At 47.6% G+C, this 23,838-nt stretch overlaps 1 protein-coding gene across 1 annotated transcript in view; it reads left to right on the top strand.

The window, feature by feature from the left end:
- Window positions 1-23,838, top strand: part of foxp1b (forkhead box P1b) — a 149,327-nt gene that overhangs the window by 106,367 nt on the left and 19,122 nt on the right. The window contains 6 exon segments of the mRNA XM_076095763.1: window positions 6,063-6,200; window positions 6,417-6,536; window positions 10,139-10,289; window positions 16,390-16,609; window positions 21,767-21,800; window positions 21,802-21,875. Of these exon segments, the coding sequence (XP_075951878.1) occupies window positions 6,063-6,200; window positions 6,417-6,536; window positions 10,139-10,289; window positions 16,390-16,609; window positions 21,767-21,800; window positions 21,802-21,875 (737 nt within the window).

Genomic DNA, 23,838 nt, shown 5'->3' on the forward strand with positions numbered 1-23,838 from the left:
AGGAAAAGGAGTGATGGTGGAGCACAGTGGAAGGGGTTCTAGGAGGAGGAGAGCGGAGGAGAGCGGAGCCCCAAACAGGGCAGCGTGCGCCGTAATGCCGTGCAGCTGTGCCGAGACGCGCAGTTTGGGAGAGCTGGAGTGCGAGCTGATTGGGTTGACAGTTTGTAATCAAAGTTGATTTATTGTTCATTAGTAGTGCATTAGCCCTTTCAGGCAGGGGCCTTATTTGTGCAGTGGCCTGTCAAGGCGAGGGGCTGCGAGCACCTGTCATTTCTAAACCATGACATAGGCATCCAGATATTAGCCGTGTACCACGGAGGAGAGTAAAGGGGGGAGTATTGGGTGCACGGGGGGGGGGGGTTTAGCCGCCGGAGCCTCGCGGCTCGCCGGGGCAGCTCTCCTTTACAGGGACGGTCTTCACTTTGTACTGGAGGCGGATAGAGAGGAGAGACGGGGGAATAGTTTAGCAGTGATATCGTGAGCCACCAGCTGCTCGCTGCTGTTATTCCCCGCTTTCACCCGACTGAAGCATGTTTTTACTTGAAAAGAAGAAAGAGAGGAGAAAAAAAAGGCTTTCATTCATTCCTTCTTTCCTTCTTTTTAAGGGTCATTACTGCTGTGAGTTTGTGTTTCGGATAAGATTAACTCTTGAGATGTGTTTCAAAGAGATGGTGGGATCATAACCAGATTACACGCTGTAGAGTGTTTTAAGGTAGAAGGTTCTTCTTCACCACTCATCTCTGTCACGACCTACATATATATATATATATATGTGTATTTTACAATAAGCTACGTGATGATCGAAAAATAATTGGGTCGGTTTATTTGGGGTATGTGTGAAGTTGTTAGTTGATGCTATAAACCTGCTGCTCCCACCGAGCGTCTCCTCCTCTATAATTGTGTTAATTGGCTGTATACTTTTATATGAGTCACAGAACACGACGACATTAAGAGCACGATTTGTGTTCCTTTCGTCCGCCGTCATGGAAACAAGGATTAGCTCTTTGCTGGTGTGCAGAGAATAGAAACTAGAATCTGCGCTGAGGATGTGTCGGCCATTGTCTTTTAACTACGGTTTCATTTAAAAGGGATTTTAGGGAGGCTGTGATCTTAATTAAATCTCAAACAGACAACGTGCACAGTTGTGTGACTGGGGTAGAGCCGGTAACGCCTTCAGTTCACCCCAAACGGTGATGGTGAGGCGTTTCCGGGGAAAGGTGAGAGTGAGTGTGTGTGAGTGTGTGTGTGTGTGTGTGTGTGTGTGTGTGTGTGTGTGTGTGTGTGTGTGTGTGTGTGTGTGTGTGTGTGTGTGTGTGTGTGTGTGTGTGTGTGTGTGTGTGTGTGTGTGTGTGTGTGTGTGTGTGTGTGTGTGTGTGTGTGTGTGTGTGTGGGACGCTAGCTGTCACGCTGAATTTGTAAGGCAGGTTTCAGAGCTCAAAGCGCCTCGTGGCTGTGAAATAAGCACTTTGGGAGGTGTGGCTTGAGAGGTCAAAAAAGAGTGACGGGACATTGAGTCACACGGCGAAATGAAACGGAGCACTCTGGGATTTTTTTTTTTGTGAACCTGAATAATTTTTTCGTAGAAATGTCAGTGTTGATTTACTGTTACAAGTATTAAATATGATACTATTTGTACAAGAAAATACCTGGTCATTGAGTTTTGTTTTTTAATTTTGAATACATTTTCTGAAATGAAAATAGTAAAATGGTGGTGATGCAGAGGATGGTGCCTGTGTGTGTGTGTGTGTGTGGGGGGGGGGGGTCACCTGCAGTGTTGGCTGCCTCCAGTGTGGGGAAACAGCGTCCAGAGCTCTCAGCTCAGCTGTTTGTGTTTGTGGGACGAGAGTTTGTTTGTTTGAACCCGACGCCGGGACCAGAAAGAAAACCTGTTTGTTTGTATTTGGGGGGGGAAAAAGAAAAGTTAATTAAAACGTAATCTTAACCTTTGTTTTTACAGTTGCTCAAATAATTTGAGCCCCTCACACACACACCCCCCCCCCCCCCCTCACACCCAATTCAGGATATATAGTGTGCGGTGGACGGAGACGAGATGTGGGCCTGATTATCCTGTTTATTCGAGCTGTAAATATTTTTAAAACGGCTTGATTGTGGTTGACGAGGAAGGATTAATGGAGGTCCTAACACGCGGAGGAGGGATGGGGAGCTCTGTCCTGCCTTTTTCAAATTCTCTCGGCTGACTGAAGAAACTAGGATCTGTTGCTGTGTACACAAATTGTGTTTTGCAACAAACTATGTTGTCGTTATTTTTATTATTCGGGTGAAAAGATTATCTGTGTGAATATACTGCCGTCTATTTTATTTTTATTTTATTTCAAGAGGGGGAATAAATGAACGCTCTCCACCTCAGAGATTTCAATCAACCTGCCTGGACGAGATGGAAACAGTCTTTCCAGTCTCGTCGACGACTAATTACGTTCACACATCACTCAAGTACAATAGCTCCCGTGAAATCCTCATTTCGGCTCCATTTTCATGCAGGAGATCACAGTCGGGATGGGAAGTCGTTTCCTTGCGCCACTGCAGGCCGAGGTAAAACAACAGCATCAAACGGACTAGACTCTGTGATTTCTCCAGGGCCTGTTATTTCTTTTTTTTTACTTCTCCATTCCATTTGATGCTCCTACAAAACAACATGACCCCAGGGAGCACAAATGAAAATTTGATAAATCTCGGCTTCATTTTTATTTATTTATTTTTCCTTTCTTTTTCTTCTTCCTCTCAGCCACGCTGCACCTCGTGCGGCCGCTGAAACGTCTGTGTCGGTCTCACTGACATTCACCTCCCTGCCCCTCATTCCTGTTCCCTTTTAATTGCCTCAGCGCCGGGGAAAAGGGGGCTATCTTCCATCGGCGCTCACCCCTACTCCTTCTCACCGGGCTTTGACCTCTGACATGTGATAGGAAGGGGGGGGGGGGGGGGGACCGTCTTCATTAACTCTGAATCAGTGACTGTCTATTCGTTGTCAGATGTGCGGTTTACGTTGCCTCATTCTCGCGTTTTTCCTCTTGAAGTTGTCTTACTGTAGGTGTCCTTTAATGCCAAATGCTTCATGTACTGTCTGTCTCTCTCTGTGTGTGTGTGTGTGTGTGTGTGTGTGTGTGTGTGTTGTCACAGGTGGTGCAAGGAATTATGATATGAAGGATATGAATGATTCATATCTTTGTCAAAAGGAATTATGTTCATACTGAACATACACTACTCTCTTACGCTATATGGGAAACAGGTTTTGTTCCTTTGTTTGTGTGTGTGTGTGTGTGTGTGTGTGTGTGTGTGTGTGTGTGTGTGCTTGGCCAGCAGGCCTGTGCTGGTTACAGTATGTTGCCTCCAGTCACTTGGCAGCTGTGTGAGAACGTTCCAGGTTTGTGTGTGGGAGGCACCTGGAGAGCACCACACCTTGGTGAAATTCATAGACGTCAGCTATTTCTGGCATCCTCAGAATGTCCTCTTTTTCACACCCTCGTATCGGCGGAGCAGATTAGAGCTGTGCTCGGTGGATCCCTCCAGTTATTAGCCCAGTGCACAGCCTCCTCTCAGACTATCTTTAGACGGCGATATATTTTGGTGGATCATCTGGTGTCATGATGTTATCCGAGAGATAAGGGAGCTCACCATACGGGAGTGCTCTAAATGGCGACTGGCGTCCTGTGTGTTTGCGTTAAATGGGCATGATGCAGCGGCCAGGGCAATATTTTTCAGTTAAAGTGCTCCCTCCCGCCTTTCCTCTCAATAGGATCCAGTCTTAGGCAGATTTTCACTCCTTCAGCACAGGATTAAATGGTAGTAGTTACATTGATCAATAGGTTAAGAAGCACACAATCCCTCTTGCTGCTAATGACCTCAGTAGTAATGGGTAATAAAATGGGGGTCTGTAATAGCCTCTTGCCGGGGCCGTGCACAGAGGGAGCTGCTCTAGCTGTAGTCACTGTGAGCCAGACGCTCTTGACGAGGCGAAGTGTGAAACCGTGATGAGATATACACCCAAGGTGTAAAGAATTAAGACGGTTGAATTGAAAGGAAATCTCGGTGTAATTTGTAATGAAATTGGCAGCTATTGAGAGCTGAAGTGTGTAAAAAAAAAAAAAAAAAACACACAAAAAAACCTCTGCGTTAACGTGGAGTTAGGTCTCCATTTTTTTTTTCCCTCTCTCACATCACACTCTATATAATGTGGCATGACAAAATGATTATACTTCTGAAAATAAGGCTAAATTTACAGCTTTAACACGGTAGTAAGAAATAGAGCATGACAAGTATGGAGTAGATTTTTAATGCACGCAGTTAAAGCAAAGCTTCAAAAAAAAGGGTGTGTGTGTGGGGGGGGGGCATTATTATTTATCCTCGGTGTGCACGGGGGGGGGGGGGGTAAATGTCATGTTTAGACGGGGACTATATATCACATCATCTATGGCGCTTGCACGTCAGCAAGACGGGGCCGACCGGTTGACCTTCAAAATAGTTCATCAAAATTAGCGACGCCCAGAAAAAAAGAAGAAGAGAAAAAGAGAAAAGGACTTCAGTGGATAATGACTGTGAAATTAAGGAAACGGGAGGCCGGGGCTATGCAAATGACAGGACAAGTCATGTGCAAAAGTCAAGATGAACTGCATATTAAGACATAATACGGGGGGGGGGGGGGGGGGATTAATATTGCATTTTCCCTACGCCCGCTGCCGCAGATGAGAGATGTGGCGTGTGCGTGGGTCCCGGGTGGGGCCGGGCCTCGAGGAGGCGGCACCAGCGCCGCTCTGTGAAGTTAACCGAGAGCATCAAAGCCGGTCCGTCCCATTTGACATCGCTGCCCTCTCCTCCGCATTCTGTTTTTGCAGTACAAGCTGTTCATTGTGGCGGCGCTTTGTTTGTGTTTTTATGGTGATATGCACGCGTCAAGAAGAAGGGTCCCGTCGTACAGCGAGATCGCTTTCAGAAAATGCATGAAAAATTCAAAGGGGGTGTCATTAGCCATGAGGCGGCCACACAATTTGGGTAACCTTGGTGGAGACGGGCTGTCACTGACGGCCTCTCTATCAGCTGCTGACATCAGCCTGAGAGATACACAAGCACATTTTAAGACACACTTATGCACATACATTACTAATGTGTGTGCGCGCCACGTGCACAAAAGCACGATCGCCGCCGCACTGGTAACACCTGCGAAGACGCGGGACTATCGAGCGCACCTTCCATGTCATCCGAATGACGAGGGAAGGAGCTTTTAATGGCATCACGGCGGTGAGTGGCAGCATCCAGACACACCGCCGAGTCCCCGACGCCGCCGGAGCAATTAAGGGACCCTGACAACTGTGGGGGGGGGGGGGGGCTCTTTCAGTGTCACAACACATCACTTGTTTGTGAGGAGTCACGCACTCACACCTTTCTGCTGGGAGTTAGTTAAGGGGGCCCTGCGTGTCCTCCGCCGTGGCTCCTCCTCCTCCAGGCACTCCGCGTCTTCACGACAACAGATCGCCGTTGACAGCGTCCCTGATGAAATGTGTCCCGCTGCATGCGATGAGCGAGCAGCACGCTGCATCTTTGCTGTTTATTTTTTGAGGCAATCTTTCGCCTCCTCAGGTGTGTTTGCCGTGATTCACATCAGATCAGGTGTTGAGATGTTGTGTGTGTGTGTGTGTGTGTGTGAGTGGGAGGATGGAGGATGGAGGATGGAGGTTGAAGGTTGGGGTGGATGCTTTGCTCCACAGGCATGATCCACGCCTGGCTGTCTCGTGTCCTCTGGCCCGCCTCAGTCTGGCGTGGTGTCACAATGGTTAGAGGGGTTATGGAATGTGTGTGTGTTTGCTGGAGGGTGTGTGCAGCTTGTGACACGTCAAGATGACACTTGAGATGAATCCAGTCAAAAGCAAGCCGCCATTTTATATTCATATTATATGGTGTATTTATTTGTAGTCTTTTGGCGAGCACTATTTAGTCATCAGCCTTTAGTTTTTTCCCCCACATTTGAGTTTATTGGTTTGTTTTTTGTCTCCTGTATTATCGGACTCTTGGTGTTTTGACATCCCTCTCCTCGCCTTTGTGTCTCCGCGCAGATTCCAGTTTCAGTGGCTATGATGACACCTCAAGTGATAACTCCACAGCAGATGCAGCAAATCCTTCAGCAGCAAGTCCTGAGCCCTCAGCAGCTCCAGGTTCTCCTCCAGCAGCAGCAGGCCCTCATGTTACAGCAGGTAATGTGCACCTGACTCTCACGTCACAGATCTGCTGATCTCCTTATGCACAGACGGGCGTTATTACAAAGACGCATTCACGTTGAGCTGCTTTTCTTCTGCCTCAACATTCCTCACAGTATTGAAAAAGCTTTTTTTTTTTTTTTTTTTTTTTTTTTTTTTTTAAACGACCGACAGACTTTCACTCACGTGTCGCCCTTCGCGTCTCTTCTGCAGCAGCAACTCCAAGAGTTCTACAAAAAGCAGCAGGAACAGCTCCACCTCCAGCTTTTACAGCAGCAGCCACAGCAGCAGCAGCAGCAGCAGCAGCATGCAGTCAGCAAGCAGAGTAAAGAGGTAGGCTGACATCACTCCAATTCTTGCCATTACCAAACCCCGTCGGCCAGACAGAGCATGGAAGGCATGTGTGCTCCCTCCCTCGACCCCATCTGCTTCCAGACTGTGGTTAAAGTAGAGAAGAGAGAGGAGAGGGGGTGGGGGGGAGGATCAAGTGCACTCATGCTTCTGATTAGCATGTCAGACCTGCTGGATGAATGGTAACAATTGACTGATACAGTGCTAAGAATACAGCCTCTCTTTTTCTCCCTCTCCACGATATTTTATGGAGCCTGAGCATCGGCCCATTGTTCTAGATGTTGTTGTTTTTTTGCTCCAAGTAAACAAGTGTCCCGTGCAACAAAGAGATGACCGCTCCTGTGAGGCTCGTGCAGGACGTAATGAAAGGCAGGAACAGGGAGCGTATAAATCTGAGAGGCTTCTCTCGGTAATTAACATGGAAATGGCAGAGGAAGAGAAGGCATGTAATTGTGAGATATCAGTGCAGAGAGCGCTCCCAGCTTTGTTGCCTGTGTTTTTTTTCCTTCTTTCCTCCCTCCCTCCCTCTCTCTCTCTATATATCTTTCTCGCTCCCTCCAGTACAGCAGGGCTTGCTCATTGGCAGCAGCTTAATGCGTGTTAATGACCGGAGGATACAGGCATCACTGTGGACAAAGCAAATTATTATTGTGCGGTCAGAAGGAGTTCAAAGACGATCTGGGACATTTTTTTTTTTTTTTTTTCGGCTCTCGTCCCCGTTGAGTTCGGCGTCCGGAGAGCGGAGGAAGCACAGAAAATGACGCCCCGGCGTTAAGAGGCAGGGGCGCACGCACAGCTCGCGCTCGCGCTCACTCACACGTCCGCGTTCCTGTCGGCAGCTCCCGACTTCAAAGTCGCAGCTCCCTAATTAATGAACTGCGGGCTTCAGTTTGGACAAGTTGCGGTGTGATGCTCCCATAAATCAACATGACAGCAGAGCTCCTCGGCCTCAGATAGGGCCTGTCACCGAGTCGCATCTGATGTAAACACAAGAGGAACAGGGCAGAGAAGAGAGGGGGGGGGGGGGGCAAGGAGGTGCAATTGATCAGTTGAATGGAGCATGAGAATAAAAGAAAAGCCAACTTTTGAAGCATATTATGTATGATCACAGGAAATGGATGCAGCCTCGAGAGGCTCTCCCCCTCCGCCGATGTTTTCTTTCTCTCCCCATCGCTCTTCTTTTTTCTTTTTTCCAGTCGCATTTCGAGCAGCCATCAAAAGACAGCGTAAGAATTATGCAGTGACTCCCCTGTGGCTGCCAGACAATAACCCCCTGTTGTTGCTTTGTGCCTCTTTTATTTTAAAGACATCAGAATTTAGTTTTTCAAAGATCTTTAACTTTTATATTTGAAGCTTGACAATAAAGGCCTGCCAGTGTCACTCTTTATCATTTGTCAGGGACTGTTTTTTTCTCTCCCTCGTGCCACTTCTTGTTAACCTCTTATTTGGTCTATTGGGTCTGGGGGGGGGGGGGGGGGGGTTGTTAATGTGTCTGCATGCTGGGAGCGCACAGGAGCTCCTGTCAGCTGATGGGACCAGAAGAAGAAGAAGAAGAAACATGTGAAGGGGAGAGAGTTAAATTCATTTGCAATGCTTGATTTTTCTTTTTTTTGTTTGAAAAGCCACCCTCTATTTATTTAGCGTTTTTGATGAAAGACATTGTTCCTTGTGAACTGCCGCCCCCGTACCGCTGTTATCTTTGTCTCGGGCTGTCAGGGAGGCGCTGGAGAACAGAAAACCACTGAAGACATGAGAAACTTTTCTCTCACTGATGGAAGGGAGGAAGAAAAAGAACCAAACACCCTTTCATGAATAGGAAAGATCAGAGCCGATCACAGGCCACCTGCATGCCGGATTTCACCGAGACCCCTGCGAGATCTCTGCCTCACTTTCCTCTTGTCTCTCATTTTTGGCTCAGATGAGCCCATGAGCCCGTGAATCAATGTGGTTACTCCTCAATTATGACCCTCCGCTGCCACTGTCAAAGCGCCTTCCTCCCGCTGATTGATCCAATGAGACGACCCCGCTCGCCGTAATAGACGAGCGCAGCCCAGAGCTTTATTTTTAGCGAGGCCGGTGCAGGAGCGGCGGGCAGAGGAGGTGGTGGTGGTGGTGGAGGGCGGGGAGTGTAGGAGGGTGGAGAGGAAGGCCTGCTAGACCCTTTTGACAAGCTGTAGGGGGGGGGGGGGGGGGCTGCGTTTTATCTGGCTGTTTCAGTGGTTTTTCAGAGCGAGTGACCTGACAGCCGCGTTGCACCGAGACCTTTTTCTCGTATGCACTCGATTGTGAGAAGTAAACAAAGTGGTGTATCCTGTGTTTGGTAACAGGGCGCGGCGCACAGCTTGGCAGCACCAGCACTGCTTTTAGTGCCCCCCCCCCCCACCTCCCCCACCCACCCGCTTGACAACTGGCCTTGTATACTCACAAACAGGCCGGCAGCATCCTGTTGAGTCTCCGGCATCCTTATCTCATAGACAATACAAAAGGTGTCCTGATGGATGTTGTCGTTTAATTGTAATGGAGTAATGAAGGGAAATAAAGTATTTTCGGTGAGTTGACTGTGGATTCGTCGACAGCAGGGCTCGATGAAAGGGTGAGAAGTCATCTCTCCTCTGTGACCCTGCTGTGTCAATAACATCTCTCGTGTGTTTTGACTCATAGGAGATTGGGGATATCAGGTGATTTCCTTCTATTTATTATTCCGACTTTTCTTTTTTCTCCCGTCCATTTTCTTCTCTACTCTCGTACAATTTTTTATTTTTATTTTTATCCCATCAAAGTTCACACTTTTCACGCACGGAGCCAAACAAATGTATAAAGGCACACCAGCTTTTCATTAAAGAGTTCCTTGATGAAACAGCCGCAGCAGAGTTAGATCAACAACACAGCGATCTCCCAGTCGGTCCACAGCGCGTGGCTGAACAGCGCCGACTGCGCTGGTTGTGTGTGTGTGTGTGTGTGTGTGTGTGGGGGGGGGGGGGTGTGTATCCCTGAGCTCAGCGCCATGCCTGGGAGAGTTGTGAGAGTTGCTAGGGTGGTTATTAAGCACTCTGATTTAGTCACACGTTGTTTGCTGAATTATGAATGGCTGTAATTAAATTCCTGTGGCTCTTATTATGAATGATTAACTATGTTGTTTCATTGTTTGTCATTTGCCTCCCGACTCCTCGTTAATTAAGAGCGAGAGAGAGAGAGAGAGAGAGAGATGTGTACCCCACCTGTCGTAAGTGGGGCCCGGACAAAACCCACACTAAAGGGACAAATTTATGAAAATGACGCCGGTCTATCGTGTGTTAGCGCACGCAAAATCCATTAACTCTGTTTTTTTTTAATGAATGAACGTGTTGTTCTAAAGTGTTCCATTCCACAACCTATGAACTCTGTCGCCTTGAACTGAAAAATGTTTTTCTTCAACGGCGTACATGAATCCAGTATTGCACAAATCTGAAATTCAGCTTCACATGTTAGCACTGGCTGTTATGCTTCTGTATATATATATATATATATATATATATATATATTGATATACATGTGTGTTTGCTGATGGTGTGCCACTCTTATCTTGTTTGCGTGTGTGTCTCCAGCAGCAGGTGTCGGCGCAGCAGTTGGCCTTCCAGCAGCAGCTCCTGCAGGTCCAGCAGGTCCAGCAGCAGCATCTGCTCAACCTTCAGAGGCAAGGGCTGCTCACCATCCAGCCCGGACAGACCGGCCTGCCGCTGCACTCCCTCACTCAGGGTCAGTACCTGGTGTCACGCAGCACTGTGCTGAGCTGCTAGCTCCGGTCAAATCGCCTGTCCATCAGTCCCATCATGTCCCAACGCTTATTTGTGTGCTATAAATGTGTACCCGAAAGAGGTACAAGACACAAGCAGATGTGTTAGGCTCATGTTAATACATCTGTTTATTGATATATTGGATGATCCATCATGGTCAGTTGATTTCCTCCACCTGCTATTATGGGATTTGTTCCCTGAACACAGCACATGACCGTGTTTTTAATGATAAGAAACTATTCTCCTTACACATATAGAAGATGTCTAACCAGAGAAAGCATTCAGTCGTAGTGAAGGAGCTAACACCGTCATGCAGAGCTATCGGTGTAGCATTGTAGCCGTTTTACCAACACATGTAGGTGCACATATATATCCAGACTGATTTTATCAGCTACTATCGCTCGGCCACAATACCTGGGTATATTTGTTTAGCCAAAGTGAACAAAGCACCTCTTTTAAGTGTGTAACCGCACAGTGTTTCAGGACACACCTACTGTAAATCACTCAACAACTCGCTCACTGAGCGGCATCTTAAGCCTCTTGTCCGGGTTCACTGTTTACTGCTGTTTGATCGCGGCTTGCTACACCTTGTTTATTAGAGGTAGAAAATGTCCCCGTGTTCAGAGCGTCCGTGCTTTGTCCTTGAACTCTACGCTCCTGCAGCCTGTGATTGGCATCCCGGTGGCAGTCTCCTTCAGCCTGAAGGGAAGACTGGATCTATTGTTCAGTAAACTGCCAGTGAACTTGTCATTGTGAAACGGCCCTGTTACTCGATAGGGAGTCAATACTTGTTGTTTGGCCAGGAAGTTTATGCCTTTATTTACTCTTTAATATTTTCTCAAGGAGTGGTTCTCCTTGTGACAAAGACGGCGTCATAAGGGTTTTGGAACATGGCATTGACTATTCATTCCCAGCAAAGACAAACAGTTTTGAAATAACAAGATCAGGGCGATACGAGCGGGAGGGGTTCGGTGGGTGCGCTTAGGTAATAGGCAAACACAAACACGGTTTGTACAGTGCTGTTATTGTTTGGACTGACTATGGAATCACTCATCCACCCGCAGACGATTGCCATGGGCACAGGCGTGGAGCGCCGCTGTGTTGTGAGCGCGCTTCACTGAATTGCTCTGTGTCAGAAGGCTGGCAAACACGCACACACCCCTTGAGCAAAGCATTATGTGGCGATACGCCGAGGTACTGTGCTCTTGATGGATTTCACAACAGTCCCAGAACATCCTGTTTATTGTGTGTCATCATCAAATACCCCCGAGGCATCTCAGCTCATCAAAAGAGGGTAGGCGTGTAGACATGGAGGTAGACTCCATGTCCCTTTTTACCTTTTTTTGTCAGTTGTGAGTACACGTTGTCGGGGTTGCGCGGTTCATTGTGTTGAAATGGTGGTTTTAACGCATCTCTCCACATGCTCAAGTTCTCTCTAAGAACTATCACCAACCTGACAAAAGATGAATCATTGAGGCCTCCTGCAGGCCGTCACCACACAATACCTCATTGAAATAACAGAGGAAGAATTTTAATAGTTGAAGAATCACGAGACATTCTTACTTTTAATTCAGAGTGAGAAAATTAGGACTCCACCCTCAACAATGTATTCATTTCAGTTTTTTTGCATAAATATCAAGATGAGGAGCTGAATCCCCCCCCCCCCCCCCCCCCCCCCTCCTCCTGCCCACAATGTACAACTTGTGTTTTGTTTCTGTTTGTCACAACCAGCCGAGCCCGGTTAGCTTGTCCTCGCCGTCCGTCGATGGTTAACTCGGTGCCTCCGACAGCTGTTCCAACACTTAGCCGGAGCGCTTCAGGCCCCCAGTCTGTCTCCCTATTCTACACATTTTCTGCTTGACTGTTTGAAGTTATTGATGACCTTCCTGTTTTCCACATCACTAAACTCTTTCATGCACCAGTGGGCCGGGCCTTTGGTGCTCAGATCTAATCTGCAACACTCTAGCTTTAGCAGTTAGCACTGCGTCGGAAGCGATGAGTTGATCTGCTCCGTTCGGGGTTCCCGGTGATTATGGATTCAAACTCGGGGGCAGTAGAAGTTGGCGTGACTTCTTTTTAAACTGATGATTTAAAATTTTATTTATTTATTTTTTTCAAATGCCAGTGATCACATCATGCAATCATCCGTGTTCTTTTCCAATGTGCCGAGACAATGAAAGCCCAAAAATGTTGCTGTAACAGAGCCATGAAGGGAGAGTAAGAGTGCGACCGGCTCTCTTTGTGTTTTCAACACTGAGGCGCAGTTTGCAGCTCATTCTGTGCGTCGGTCTCCTGCTTCGCTACATCGCTGGCTGAGACAGATTACTGTAACGTTCTCACTTCCTGCCAAATCAACGGACTGAAGGAATGCATTTGAATTAGCCTCTGAAACATTTGATAGCGCTAATTAAGTATCAACTTGCAGATCGCGGTTTGGAGAGAAAAACAATTGCTCACATTATCTGGAGCAATAATTTGTTTCTGTTGTCGTAAATTCTTCTGACATTAATGTTCAAAGTCTTGGAAGCGGCCAGACGGTATCTGTTATAAATTACAACAATGTGTTTTGGGAGGATATAACTCTCATAAATATAAATTTGATCCACCCCCCCCTCCCCTTCTCACAAAAAGCCTGTCCTCTTGACCTGATAAGTGAGTCAGTGGCTGCTCATGTTGCTCAGGTGTTGCCTTTGTGTGTGTGTGTGTGTGTGTGTGTGTGTGTGTGTGTGTGTGTGTGTGTGTGTGTGTGTGTGTGTGTGTGTGTGTGTGTGTGTGTGTGTGTGTGTGTGTGTGTGTGTGTGTGTGTGTGTGTGTGTGTGTTCTCGCATGTTTACGCTCACACTCGGAGGTTGCTCCGCGAGAGGGTGAGCTCGTGTAGCTGCACAACATCATTTAAGCTGTCTGAGAGAGGCCAGTGGGACAGTGACAAGACAAATTTGTCGGTAATACGAAAGCAAAGAACGTGGCGGGCCATGAAGTGCTCACGGAACAGAACAGCGGCACATCGGGGACAGCGGTGGGTAACGCGGCTGACCTGTCAGTGATTGATACGTCCAGCGGCGGGCTACTGGTAATAGTTCCTGCAGCATTAGGACAGGACATATTTCAGGCCTAAGGGGTGCATATCAGCAGGCCAGTGATTACGGCAACATAAACAGGGGTGCAGTAAAGGTCCCAGCCCGACGGAACAATAAACTAATAGCGATGTCACTGAACCCCCCCCCCCCTCTCCCCACGGCACCAGCACTGTGTGTGAGAAGTAACAGCTCGGTTTAAAGAGCCCGGAGCACTGGGGGCCATTTTTTATTTGGGGGATGATGGCCTGCAACTGATGTCATTATGAACCTTAAATCAACTTTCCGCTTGCTCGAACATGGTCACCTGGGTACAGGGGGACAAGGACAGGAAAAGGTTGAAGAGCTCGGCCTGTCTGTGTGCCAGAGCTACCCTGCAGAGGTAAAATTGAGTTGAGAGGCCGGTGATCAATCAAGTGTCCCAACAACATACATTTTTTAAAGTGCTTGTCCGTAGTTCCCGGGCCGTAATGAGCGGAATAGTTGTGTTGAAAAATGGAAAGAGGAAAGATAAACCAATCCGGCATTTAAAGGATGGACATGCCGGGGGACCCCAGGAAGAGGACTTCCAGATCAATGTCATTATGTGTCCCGCAGTAATCAGATGGAGAGCAACTCAATGCGTTTTGCCCAAACACAAAAAATATAATGCCCTCCGAGACATTGGTGTAATGATATTTTATTGTCATTTTATGTGGAATCATGAGCCATAGCTGTTGTTGGGTTTGAGGAGGTTAGGCTTAGATAGGAGCACCGAGAGGGGGAGAGCAATAAAAACCAGGGACCCGGTCCGGAAAGAGACAGCTCGGTCCCACTCCGTTACCTCTCTCATCAGACCGGTCTATCCGCTGGCGGTTTCATCCGAGTAAACAGTGGTGTCGGGGTCACCAGGACCGCTGGGTAATTGAGCCAGTGTGGGCCGCCCTGTCAAGCACATCGGCTAAAAATACATCGCCCCACTGTCACCGGGCACCAAGTGGAGGGGAGGGCGAAGGGGGAGGTTGGGAGGAAGGGGTGGGGGGGGGGGGGCAAATGATTATTCCCGCTGTCGGAGCGCAGGACACTCGCATCACCAGTGACCTTCCGCTTCACGAAAGCAGCCATCACAGAGAAAACAGGACCAAAAAAAAACAACTTTTGCTCCGAAGTGTCCTCGTAGCATCAAGACAACAATGGATCCTTTGAAAATGAAACTGGAAATGAGCACGCAGCGGATTAACATGCTACAGCGCGGGAATGTTTAGCCTGTCATGGACGTGCACTTCGATTAGGGCACATCAAGGCGCTGAGCAGAATAAGGGAGAGTACGGGCAGGGCAGAACTGAGCGGGCGCGTTGGGGATATTCGAGTGAGGAAAGACGCTCCTTGGAACGTGGAAAGGTTATTGATTTGTCCTGTAATCATTTCCTGCTCTTTGATATGCAAACGATCTAGTGTGAATTTACAGCAATCCTATCAGACTCATTTCACAGTTCTTAGCCCCTGCTTCTCTCCGGAGTCCTCCGCCTCATTAGGCCAATGTTCTCCATTACCAGCATAATTAAAATCTTTAGTAGCTTATCAAATTAAAAATAGTTTTTTTTCCGCTGATCGTATTGAGATCTTCACCTCGCAGTTATTTTCCACAACAGGAATAAATTAAGACGAAGCATTTTGCTTCACAATGTGCGACAATCTGGTGCTTGAAAGGAGCACTTCTGGTATCTATAGAGCTGGTGATGAAAAACGGGGACGGGAGGGAGGGAGGGAGGGAGGGAGGGAGGGGGGTGGAGGGGTCCGGAGAATATAAACCCAAGAAGATAAGCATGTGCAAATCATCTTTCATTTGCCAGTGCTCATTTTGAGAATGGATTTAATTAATTGTAATGTTAAACGAGCGGCCTTGCCCATTTGCTCCGTGGTTAAATTCAGCACATATCCGAGGGCTTCTTTCACCATGCTTCAAACATGCGGCTTATTTAAGCGCCGGTTTACAATACCCAATACAAATCCACACACATTCCCCCATTAGATCTTTCAGTATGCTATTAAAATCAGGGCTATCCAGACGCTGTGAGTTGTGACTGAAAACACAAATAGCCACAGATTCTGCGCCCATGAGGCTTAATCTCATTTCTTTATTACATATTCATTCTCATTTGTGTCAAAATGAAAGCAGACTTCTCCGGCACAGTAACAGACGCAGCGTATAGTTGGTCACACATATATTGTGTGACCAACAAAGGCTCGCTTCTCTCAGACACGGAAAGCGGGGAGCACAAACACGGCATTATCCTTCTTCATCCCTACTCTGGCCCTGGGTGTCGGGATCGCTGTCACTCACAGGCAGAGAGGAGGAGAAGGAGAAGAAGAAGAAAAAAACACCACGATGTGTTTCCAGCACACAGAAAAATGTCGTCTGTCTTCAAGGGATTTTCAAAGGGGGCTGTGTGAGCTGCAGTGTGCTTGACTTGTTAAATGAGGTTTAAGTCTTCTGTGTCAATTGGAGGCGGTGCAGAGCTTTAAGTATTTTGCACATTAATGCGCTTTTGAGAATATTACCCCAGGGTCCTGTTTCTCAAGGAGGCAGGGGTGGGATGTTTTCTAGTGTCGCTATTGTAAACTTTTTTTTTTTTTTAATTTATTTTTTATTTTTTTGTCGTGTATGTTCTGCACCGCTCTGTTGTTGTGAGAAAATGATGGTGATTATTCAGATTTCATGCCTTGTCTGGATGTTAATTATTTACTCTGGGCATGAAATCTGCGTGAATGCCAGGGATTTGTGTATACAAACACGCTTCAGATCACAGGGAAAGAAATGGGAGGAGGTGGCGAGGGAGAGGGAGGGGAGAGGGGGGGAGGCAAGAGCTCTCAGTGCATTACCCTGTAGTGGAATATTTTCTAATTAATACTGCGCTTTGTTTACAGACGCTTTGATTTAATTAAGTGATGAAGAAGAGAGTTGGATTAGCTGTTCATTGATTTCATTATCCAATTTGTTTGTCTCAGGCATGATTCCAGCCGAGCTGCAGCAGCTGTGGAAGGAGGTGACGACTGCCCACGTGAAGGAGGAGCACCACCACCACCACCACCACAACAACAACAACAACAACAGCATCCACAACGGCCACCGGGGCCTTGACCTGTCCTCCCCGGCACCGCCAAAGAACCCACTCCTCAACCAGCACGCCTCCACCAACGGGCAGTACATGAGTCACAAGAGAGACGGGTGAGTCCCGAGGTCTTTTCATGTTGCATTCTCTTCTCTCGCGTCGTTCCCATGCTCTCACAATGAGGAACGTGGGCCGGTTGAAGACACACGAGCTTCTTGCGATCGCTTTTTTATACAGCGAGAGCCTTTTGAAAAGCCCCGTTCCTTATTTTTAACCTTCAGCCGGTAATTAAACAGCCTTCACTGTCATCTTTGGTGTGAAGCAAACAGAAGGCCTTTATATACATTCCCATTTAAAATAGCCATTTCTCATAGGGCCTCAGTTGATAGACATGTCCCCGTAGAGTCTGCCTAGAGATTACTCTTAATTTATAGTGTGTAAGTATTATTTTCATTAAGGACATCGCGGTCACTGTTCTGTGCGCCTGGACACAGCTGGGGATTGCACAGGAACACCTGGAAGGAATGCAGGAACTTGGAGGAATGGGATCCCCATACAGTTAATAGAGAGAGGGGGGGGGGGGGGGGGGGGGGTTAGGGCATTGCCCCCCCACCCCTCCTGCTATTGTTTCAGTTGCACATTGGCCACTGCAGCTGTGACTTCAGCTGCACTGCCTTGAGAACATTCAGCTCAGCGTTCTCAGAAAGGAAAACCAGTTCCGTGGGAACTTGTTGACATGTATCATCACCTGTCACATCAGGAATAGCAAAAGCTTTACACAAACAAGCTATTATGCGCTAGAAACAACGAAACCCTGGGTGTATTGCATTTTTCAAAACCAAGATGAGTCACCCATCAAAAGAAATTTGCTGGCGCGCGTCTGCGTCTTTTAAGGAAGGAATTAATTTGGCATCTTACACATTTGCTTGTTTTCTTAAACCGAAGCCTGATCTTTGAGCTGCTCGTGAGGAGCCTCCAGGCACCGTGAGCTCACTGCGCAACATCTGACTTGTGTTCCAGTGATCAAAAACCTCCGCGTCATTATGAAAGCAATGCGGATAAAAAAACATGTTTAGCACAGTAAACCAGCAGGCCTTTGGAGGTGAAGAGGGGCTGCTGGTGAGAGGGAGGGGGGAGACATGGTGGGGGGGGTTTGTAGAGAGGATCTGAGGCACTTGGAGAGGAAATGCTATGATCCGGTGATGGAGAGATACAAACGGAAAGCAGCTATTTCTTTTCAGGCAGTGGTATCGTTTTTGTGTTACCTGTGCGGACTCATCCTCTTTACTGTTTCAAAGTTATCTTCCAGCACAGACACTGGAGAAAAATCTAATATAAGAAAAATGCTCCCACAGTTGACAGTATCCACACGCTTCCAGTCCTTCATCCAGAGTCTGGCTGAATGTCTGGTTTTTGTGTGTGTGAAGTTAAAGACAAATCGCAGGGGAGGATATTGACTCGCTCACTCCATCACACGTTGTCGCAGGCGAGCAAACAAGGTGAGCGTCGGTGGCAGGGAAAGAAGGCAAGAAGCAGCCTCGGCTGAGGGCTGCACGACACATCGGAGAAGACATAACGCGAGAGCTGGCAGCCCCTCTGCCTCGCGCCGACTGTCAGAGATTAAAGAAGATGTCAACAGCAGTTTAACACGAGCTTAAGTGAAGAAGGCAGTCTCAGTCTGAATATTCCCCGCAGTATCTTAGATCTGTCAGAAAACCGAGCAGGTGATTCTCATCCTGCCCATCTGCTCGAGGGAGCGGTGGATTACCTGCGCCGCACTTTCCCGTCTGCAAATTGAGAAAGAATGGACGACTGATACAAAGTGAAAACATTACTTATTGACTGCTGAATGATGCTAATTCAGATCCACTCGGCCAATAATCCCCTCTCGCGTTCTTTTTTTCGAAACACTCCAAATCACACAACTTATCAAGAGCGTCGTTCCCTCTCCGCTCCTTTTGATGATGCGGACTCAATTCTAATCAGACACCATGGGAAGAGAAATGAAATATTCTTAAGTATGGTTATTCCAAAGCGAGGCTCTGAGAAAACGTCTGTGTTATAATCCAGGGATTTGAATAATCAGGTTGAAGATAATGGGCTGGGCCGGCCGGGGCGTAAATAGAGAGCATCCCCTCCTCCTCCCAGCGCTGAACTTAATGAACTTTTAATTGATGCGGTTTGGCGAGTCCTTTTGTCATGCAACAGAAACAAGCCCTCTCTGCTGATGGGCCTGTTTTCCCGACTGGCTTCAGATTGGTTTACAGCAGGCCCTAAGTACCGTGTAGTTAGTTTCATGTGTCATATAAAATCTGCCCAGGCACAACGACGCCTGCAACTAAAACCTTAAGTGCATCCACAGGAATCACTCACCAGCTTTGCACTTCCGTCTTAAGGAAGGAGGAGAAATTCAATCACTGCCGGCTTGACACACACCGAAGACGGGGCTCGCGCATCTGCTTTGACTTGCTTTGACTCGCAGAGCACTCCGGCAAAGGCGGGCTGGGATTCGTTTTTTGTCTGAACAACATCCCCGATACGACCGGGGTCTGAGTCACTCAATCTGCCCCGCGTTGCTTCCCAGACCCGGCATCTGCGATGCACAGATCGAGATATTTCCCCCAGTGAGCCAGGTCATCTTTATTCAATGATTTGATTATTTAAATGAAATGTGGCTGATCTGTATCTGACACAAATTCCCAATACAGTGCTGCATCAGCTTTGTAAAGGGGGGGGGGGGGGGGGGCAGCATCCTCACGAAGCGCTTGGCCCACTTTGCTTCCCAACAACCATCAGTAACCACAGCTCGGGGACTGTAACACAGCAATCTGTTGAGGAGATAAATAATCAGATTTGGCACAGCACTCCCATCTCTCTCGCCTTTCATTTGTCTTACACCAGAAAGAAAAAAAAGAACCTGATAATTAAATCATTTAGGGTAAACCATGCAGTGGCACAGAGAAGAAGGAAGGGAAGGGAAGGGTAGAGAGTGGATATAGGATTGAGGGGGAGGACACAAGGGAATAGGCTAACATTTGTACTACCAGTGAGAGTTGTGACTGGCTTCTCACACATTGTGGCCAGACTCTGATCCAGCATGCTGGACATCAATCTTCCCTTTTTCCTTTTTTTCGCTGATAGATTGAGTCCATCAGCACGCGATGCCATAGATCGTGACTTGTTTATGGCCCAAAGCATCTCATCAAAAGAAGTGAACTAGAAAACAAGTGGCTAGCAGCTGTCGGGAGTCATCTTTGAGTCTGGCTGCACATAAACACAGCGCAACACCTTTCCGTCCGGGTCTATCGGCACTTTAATGTTCCTGCTCCTCTAAAGGAAGCTGATGGCACGTGTTTTTCTTCTTTTTTTCTTCCCTTCATCGCTGTTACGAGATCATTAGAGTGTTCTCCCCTCCGGGCCTGCCTGACAATGATAACATCCTGACAGACCTGTCCTGGGTGCAAGTCAAATTTAACGCAACGCAGGGAACTGCAGAGCTCTTTCCTTTCTATATATTTTTTCTCCTCCAACATGATCTCAAACGGGAGAACACCCCATGAATCCTACACTCTTCTCCCATTACACTAATGTAGCTCATTTGGTGTAAATTCTGTCATTTACTACTGTTTAGCCATCCAGCGTTTAAAAGGGCTCTTCTGCCGCCAGCCCCTCGCAGCGCTTTGTGCTCACTGATTCCCAGCGCACTCCACATTTCAATTTCTTATTAATACAGAATTAACCAACAAGCCGAGTCGCGAAGAATAAAAAAATAAAAAAAAAGGTTCTCCTTAAATTACAAACCAGCGTTACCTTCACCAGTCCACACATTTCCTTGTTAAAAGCTCATTATAATGGGTCTTCCGCCATCTATTTATTAGCTGTATCAAAACAGAGGTCTTAATGCGAATGCATAATTCATAATTGAATTTTTTTTAAAGAAATCAGACTTTTGAAAGAGGGAGGGAGGAATAAAAAAGCTGCTAACCACATTCATGAATGCTTGACTGCTTCGTAATTGCAATGCAATTATCACATGTTATGAACAATGTGAACTCTTCAGCAAGTAATTACAACACAAGGAAACCTGTGACAGCCTTTAAAATGTCCTACTTGAGGTACATCTCTACTAACACTGATACAAATTAGATTTTAATCTGAGCATCAGCTTCTTTAAATCCTGCAAACCTGGCACACCTTACATGCTTTCTTAGTTTTTTTTTCACTAATTCATTTTTACATCAAATGTTTTAAATTGTAGCAGACGGAGCGATTTTTATTCTCCCCCCCCCCCCCCCCTCCCCTCTCTGTCCTTAAAGACGTCCCCTGAAGTCGCGGCATTAGACGTTATCTCCGTATTGAATATATGTATATGAATGAGATTTCCGTTGTTGCAGTTATTCCCACATGGCAGCGCGAGTGTTTGTGGTGTAATGAATCTCTCTACCCGGCCCGTCGTCTCGGGGAGCGGGGCTCAGACTAGAGGAGCGGCAGCAGCGGCAGCACAGGTGGCAGCGATGTAGGCCAGTCCCCCAGGCTCTTGTAGCTGAAAGTTGTGTGTCTTGTGAAGTGCCTGTGTCCATATGGCTCGCTGTCTCGCAGACACTGCCTCCGCTCAGGCCGCTTTCTCTCAGCGCCGATTGTGGCTTCGCCGCGGTCCCATTCCCCTCGCCATATGGAGGATGTTGTAAAGCTTGTTTTTTCAGTGGGGACGTTCCCGCTTTTTAGACTTGACGGTACGTCAGCCCACCTGGTGACGTGGATCGATCAGTAGGTGAATCGATGCCAGGCGGGGGATGTTTACAGTTTGCGCGCAGTGTGAAAGTACCTGATGCTTTCTTTTTTTGGGGGGGGGGGGGGGGGTTCATGTCATGGATCACTCTCCTCCAGGTGGGTTCTGGGACACGATGCAGCAGGCAGCACGGGAGAAGCCCCCTAGCAGTCCTGATCAAAGTCAACTGCAACATGGCTCAGTGACAATAAATAATAACATATTGATTTCGTCGTGCTTTCGCAACATGAGTCCTTTCTTTAAGAGGAGAGCAAGCAGAGATCCCTCAGGTACACGGATTCTACACAGATCAAGTCAAGGGTTCTCATGTGGAAACTACACGAGCACACCTGGAGCTGCAAACCAGGAGTCAGCTTAACAGGAGAACCAATCCTCTGTGACCTTTGACTTCTGTCAACTTAAAAATGTTTTATTAACAGCTGTTTCTCTCTCTCTCTCTCTCTCTCTCTCTCTCTCTCTCTCTCTCTCTCTCTCTCTCTTCTAGATCCTCGCTAGAAGACCATTCCCCCCACAGTCACCCCCCTCTACGGTCACGGCGTTTGCAAGTGGCCCGGATGCGAGGCGGTGTTCGACGATTTCTATTCATTCCTCAAGTGAGTAAAAGTCTCGGTCGGGAGGTGGGTTTTTTTTTTCCTATCGCGGCTACGTTTGTCCTCGCGTTGGGTCGATTGCACGTTTCGTGACCGCCGGCGACTGCGGAGGCACTACAGGTGCAGACCGGTTGTTATTCCTGAGTGCGGGTGCCTGGGTTGACAAGGGTACTGTGGCGGGGTCTCTTTCCGAGAATGGCATGGGCCTCTAATTCCTGTGATAAGTGCAGTCCCCATGGTGACGGGGGCCGTTTTTCCCAAACAAACAACGGTAGGATGTTTATCTGTGGCAGCCCACACTGCATGTTTGCCCTTGTCACTGGACAGGGGGATTGTGTGTGTGTGTGTGTCTTTTCCTTGCTCAGCTCTTTCTGTCCTTTTCTCAGCGGTTTATTTGTCTTTCCTTCTCCTTTCTCATGCCTCTTTGACTTGTGTTTTGGTTCACAGTGCTGTCTATGTCATTGAAAGGCCCACACCTCACAGCGCCGCGTTACAATGAACACGTACGCGGCTGCACTTAAACAGCTCCAGCTTTAGTCGACTTCACCTGCTCCGTAGCATCTTTCCGGCGTGTTAACGGCGTGACACAGGCCTTTGTTTTGCCGCATGTTTTTCCCCGGTTGAGTCACACCGCTGGTTTACTAATCAACCCTGTGTGCGGCACGCTCGCGGTAATCCAACACATAACAGAGCCATGGTTACGCCGAGGATGAAAACATCTGCATTGTGGCAGCAGATCAATGGCTCACTGTCACCTAGGATTAGTCACACTTTAAACAAGATATGACACAATTCCATTATCCTAAAACAAGCACTCAGCGAACGCACAGATTCCTAGCAGGCGGAGAGAAAGGTGCCGCGGGGATGGGTGGGGTGGGGGGGGCAGCTGAAAGTTTTGACCGTCTTAGTCAACATTTAGAATCCTTAAATCCACTTTGAGCACAGTTTGCTTTAGGAAAGCTGAACGCGGCGGATTGTTGCAGTTTCTGTGCAAGATGGGGGGAAAAACAACTAAAGGCAGTTATGTATTTTTATTTTGTATTTAACAAACATCCTCCTTCGAACACGTAGTTCTTAAACCACGTATTACACACACAGACACATTTCAGCTTTGGGAGTGTCCTCCTAAATCCGTCACTATTTATTGTATTCTGACATTGCCTCACCCTTTGTTTATAGAAGAGAGGGGAATTAAATGCAGCGCGCCCGGTGCAGCTCTGCCTTAAACAGTCTCTAAGTGCACTCTGCAGTGTTTTTACAAGTGTTTTTATCATGGCAACATCTTGTTTACTTTAGTTGCCTGCTTCAAACTGCTTGGAACATGTTAAGAAAACATGTTGGGGGAGAGTCTCCACAAAGCTGCCTTTGTTCAACAGCAGGCGAGAGTGTAGAGCAGCTCACCAAGGTGTTAACTCTCAAACCCTTAAGCGCTTCCACATGAAACCCAGCGACTGATACCGCGGGCCTCCAAAAACAATCACAAATAAGAAAACAAAGAGTACATCGGGCAGTTTAATGCTCTTACCAAAGTCTCCCAAAGGTCGGGGGTAGGGGGGGGGGGGGGATGTTGAAACTATAAGTGAAGATAGGTGTGTGTGTGCAGTCAGCAGAATACAGTGTACTGTGAAAGGTGAGGAGGACTCCAAAACGACAACCAGATTTCAGCCCCCACATGCCAACAGCAACAGCTAACACGGGGCTGAAATGTTGTTTTAAACCGCGCGTGTATTTATTCTGTCTTTTAAAGAAAAACACGACATACCTACGCGCACTATCTCGATAAATACAAAGCGCCAGATCCCTGTTCCTGTTTTTTGGGGGGTTTTCGGGCTCACAGGAGGGCGGGGTCGGTTGTTCACGGCGGAGCCTGGTGTTTTTTTTATGAGGGTCAAGACCCTTCTCCTCAGTGTCCAGTCAAGAGGTCAGATCCAGTGAAACACTGCAGTGCCATCTAGTGCTGCACTGT

This window comes from Anarhichas minor, unplaced genomic scaffold (genome assembly GCF_050575085.1).
Source record: "Anarhichas minor isolate MPS153535 unplaced genomic scaffold, ASM5057508v1 ptg000021l, whole genome shotgun sequence".
NCBI classification, from domain to species: domain Eukaryota; kingdom Metazoa; phylum Chordata; class Actinopteri; order Perciformes; family Anarhichadidae; genus Anarhichas; species Anarhichas minor.